The 4213-nt window shown below is 39.4% G+C and overlaps 1 protein-coding gene across 1 annotated transcript in view; it reads right to left on the reverse strand.

Moving 5' to 3' along the window:
* Positions 1 to 752: 752 nt before the first annotated feature.
* arsj (arylsulfatase family, member J) overlaps positions 753 to 4213 on the reverse strand; it is a 21780-nt gene continuing 18319 nt past the window's right edge. Inside the window, exon 2 of the mRNA XM_007540326.2 lies at positions 753 to 3608. Within this exon, the coding sequence (XP_007540388.1) occupies positions 2207 to 3608 (1402 nt within the window). The 3' untranslated portion in view covers positions 753 to 2206. The remainder of the gene's footprint in view (positions 3609 to 4213) is intronic.

Consider the following 4213-nt stretch of genomic DNA (forward strand, 5'->3'; position numbering starts at 1 on the left):
AACTTTAATTTTTCAACTAAAAATGAACCATTACTGTTTTAATTTATAGTAACATTGTTAAACATGTTCTGACTAAATGCTTAGGCAGAGTACGAGTTGGCTGAAGTCATTACTTGGCACAAAGGAAAAATCATTATCTGGGGGATCCCAGTTTGAGTGGATGGAAAAGATGTGGTATGCAGTTTGGCTCTCAGACCAAGGGGAAGCCCCACAGCTGTTCAGCCTGTTCCCAAGTACTGTAATCCTTCAGACAGTACCAGAACCCTACAGCAGGTGACACACAAATGTTCTAATTCAAGTACACCGAAGCCATCATCAAACAAGGTAGTTGACCTGTTAATTATTCTCTAGCAAAAAGCATATCTTGGGTGTAAATGATCGGCCTTTGTTGACATGGATGCTAAGTAATATGCTTTTCAGTTTGAAATTTGTGATCGTTCCATATAATTAGCTCCATTCCTTCTTTTACATGAACTGCAAGATTTACAGTTATGACATGTTATGACATGTTACTGTTTAACATGTCATAATAGAAAATAAAAGGCAATATTAAAGTCTATGTGGAAGAAAACAAACACTTTATCACAGTTAAGCCCCAAGGATACTGAATTTGACATTTATGTGCTCAATAGTCTTGTGGTAACTTTTGTTACATATTTTCCACAAAAGTATTCCTTTTTAAACAGAATGAAGAACATCTGGCTGCAATAAACTAATCAAACATAGGTTGAAAGATAGTAAAGACAAAAAGCTAAATGCCCAAGACTTTATTTTGCTGCTCGAATTAGATTCAGGTTGGCCCGGTGCCTGACCAGACTTCTAACTAGTAGAACAAACATTATCGTTCTAAAGTACAAAGTATGCATATAACAAGCAACATATTTGAACACAAACATGACATAACTCCTAAATCAGCTAGCACGACAGTATAGCACCACAAAGAACAAAACATGATAGGACTGGGTCTTACTTCATTACCATCAAATTTATGGCAACAGTAAAAAAAAAAGTTGTATTTTCTACTATAAGTGAAACATGAATGTAAAAGTGACAACAGTTCAGTCATGCAATAGATTCTTGTAAAAAATAAAAAATAAAAAAAAATACTCCACTGTCTAGACATGGCATCAGTGTCGGAACAAGTCACCATCAGGCATCCCGAAAGCTCCATCAGCACATCTTACACACTATGTAGTGTTGTGAAAAAGAATCTACTCTCTTACAGAGTTCTTCTGTTTTTTATTTATTTTGTTACAATTGTATATTTGGTGTCATTGAACACATATGAGGCAAATATAACCTAAGTAAATAAATTATAATTTTGTTTATAAAAGGAAAAACTGTCCAAAGCAACATGGTTCTATGGAGGAAAAGCATAAAGTGGCAGTTGTTACCATCACAACCTGTCATTAAGTTTGGAGGGTAATTATTTTTTGTCACATCCATCCAGATGTCATGCAAACTTTTAAAATGCTGCAAAAAAGTCAAAGAAAATTAAATGTGTTTCCATCTACTGGTTTGCAGTGACTCAACCGCAAAGCATGATGTTGACGCTACACATGGCTGTAATAAACAAGATGTAGAGGTTGCTAACTAGCATCAACCACACATCTCAGAAAAATGGAGAGTCCTTCCCTCCGAGCTGGAGGTTTGGATTTTGACATTTTACTTGTTTCATGCCTCTGGTAAGGACAGACCCTTCAGCGGATGGTGACGCTTACTACTTCAGAACTCATCAAGCAAATGTGCTTCTGTCTTTTACACATCAACTCTTTTTGGAAAAGCCAAAAACCATCTCAAACAAACATAAAAAAAACCTTTTTTTCTGAAATTGAGGAAATTATTTAAAATTTTGCCATTTCCATCAACCTTTTCTAATGTGATACTTCAAATTGCAAAAAAAAAAAAAAAACCTTGATGGAAACATATCTTTAGTCAGGTTTGGTTTGCTTTTTCTCTGAAATTAAATAATTATTTGAAAATTGCCTATTCTGTTTAATCAAGTTACTTCTGTGTGGTATTAAAATGTTTGATCTGAAATTTTTAAGTCAGAAAAAAAACTAAAACAGAAGAAATCTTTAAACACTTTCTCACCGTAGTGTTTAGTGGAGTCCAGTTTAGACTGCCTGGAGTTAAAATGTTCTAAAACAAGAAGTGTTAATACCTGAGTAAAGGCAATCTGAGGTTTCTTCATGAATCCTTTAAGCTAATGTTCTGCTTTGCGTTTTAACTTTATATTCCTTGATTTATTTTTCCACCTTCTTTTACCAAAATGGTTTATAAACAAGTTATTATATCTCTCCTCCTCCTCGTTCCGCTCCTGCTTCTCATCCTTGTACCAAGGTCCCCATACTCCTCCGTTGTACTGCGGGTTGGAGCGCAGGTCCTTTGCAGGGTAGCGCACTGGCACAGCCGTCTTGTTGTACTGGACTAGCCGCATCAGCATCTTCTTTACTATGTGTGGGTATTGCTGAGACAAGTCTACTCGCTCATAGGGATCAGCTGTGATGTTGAACAGCCAGATGGATTTACCCCTGTCCCAACGCACACGTTCATTATGGTGGCGAGTGGTTAGTCGTTGGTTGGAGAACGTCTGTGGTGGCACCCAGTCGCTGTAGCCTGGCACACCCGTCAGTAGCTTCCAGTGGCCAACTCGGAGCGCAGCTTGGACAGCAGTGTTCCACAATCCATATCCCGCCTTCCAAGAGCCATTCTTGGCTTTAATGTAAATTGGGTCGATGTTATGTAAAATGTCTAGGCGAGGTGATGGACGACCTTCACTAATAGCTTCCCAGACGTCGTATCCATCTAGGTTTTGATCTTCATCTAAGGTGCCTCCCCCAAGAGTCACCAGAGTAGGAAACCAGTCAGTTATGTGGACCAATGTTTGACATTTTGACCCTTTTTTGATTAACAGGGGACTGTGAACAAAACCTACTCCCCTAATGCCCCCCTCCCAGTAGGTGGCTTTACTCCCCCTCAAGGGCCAGTTACTTCCACCAGCTAATGGCTGACCCCCATTGTCTGTGGAGTACACTATAACTGTGTTGTCATAATAACCAAAGTGTTTCAGGGCTAAGGTCAGGTTGTGAATGGCTTCATCAAGACAGGAAACCATAGCGGCATATTTTCGGCGATGTGGGTTTGGAATTCCCTTGTACCGCTCGAGATAGCGAGCAGGAACTTGTAGCGGGGAATGAACCGCCTGATAGGCCAAGTAAAGAAATAAGGGTTGCTTGTGGGGATCGTGATTGGCCAAGATGCTGACAGCCTTTCGAGTGAACATCACAGTAGAGTACAAACCACGGTCCTGTTCCCAAGCGGCCTCTTCCCCTTCGTACAGATCATATCCGCACATGCCGGGGCCTTCGCATTTGTAGTGGCTGTAGTAATCGCCGCTTCCAAGCAGGGATCCGAAGAAAGTGTCGAAACCTCGTTGGGTGGGAAGGCAGCCACGTTTGTAAAAGCCCAGGTGCCACTTCCCCACCATGTGGGTGGAGTAGCCTGCTTCTTTGAGCTTCTGGGGAAGAGTGATATTCTCCAAGGGTAGGCAGTTAGGCTGGGTGGCTCGAATGATAGAATGTTGCAGGCCTGTGTGGATCTGATACCTTTAAAAAAAGACAAAGGATAAAAGCCATTAGAAGATGAAGACATAAATACAGTGAAGTATTCCCTAACACAGCAGGAAGAAAAGAAGCTGTCTGTTGGCTCATATTGACCCCAAGCAGTGATTCTGTCAGTTTGATCAGTTTTACAGGACCTTGTAAAACTATCCTTATACCTAGAACTTTTCACCATCAAAAAAACAAAAAAACACTTAATTGAACAAATACTGTTTAAATGTTGTTGCATTTCAAAAGTGGCATGTACAAAAGTTACCTTACTTTAGTTCATTTGTTTTTGTCAAATATATAAGGTTTGATTAATATACAAAAGTAAGATTGTCTGTTTTCTTAATGGAACAAATACATAAAATTAAGAAAGTATAAGACTTCTCATATAGGGAAGAAAAGGATTTATTAGATAAAATATTCCTACTTGCCAAAATAAATCAATACATGGGTCTGCAGGTGATTATGATATTAGAGCAGTTTTGGAGCTGAAAGAACCAGCTCTATTTTTGGGAGAAGCGCCACAAGAGCCGACTCTGGAACAAGCCGAAATTCCCATCACTGGTGCAAAGTGTGTCCCAGTTCTCAGCATCTGTCTTTTG

This window comes from Poecilia formosa, unplaced genomic scaffold, assembly GCF_000485575.1.
Source record: "Poecilia formosa unplaced genomic scaffold, Poecilia_formosa-5.1.2 Scaffold532, whole genome shotgun sequence".
In the NCBI taxonomy this organism is placed as follows: domain Eukaryota; kingdom Metazoa; phylum Chordata; class Actinopteri; order Cyprinodontiformes; family Poeciliidae; genus Poecilia; species Poecilia formosa.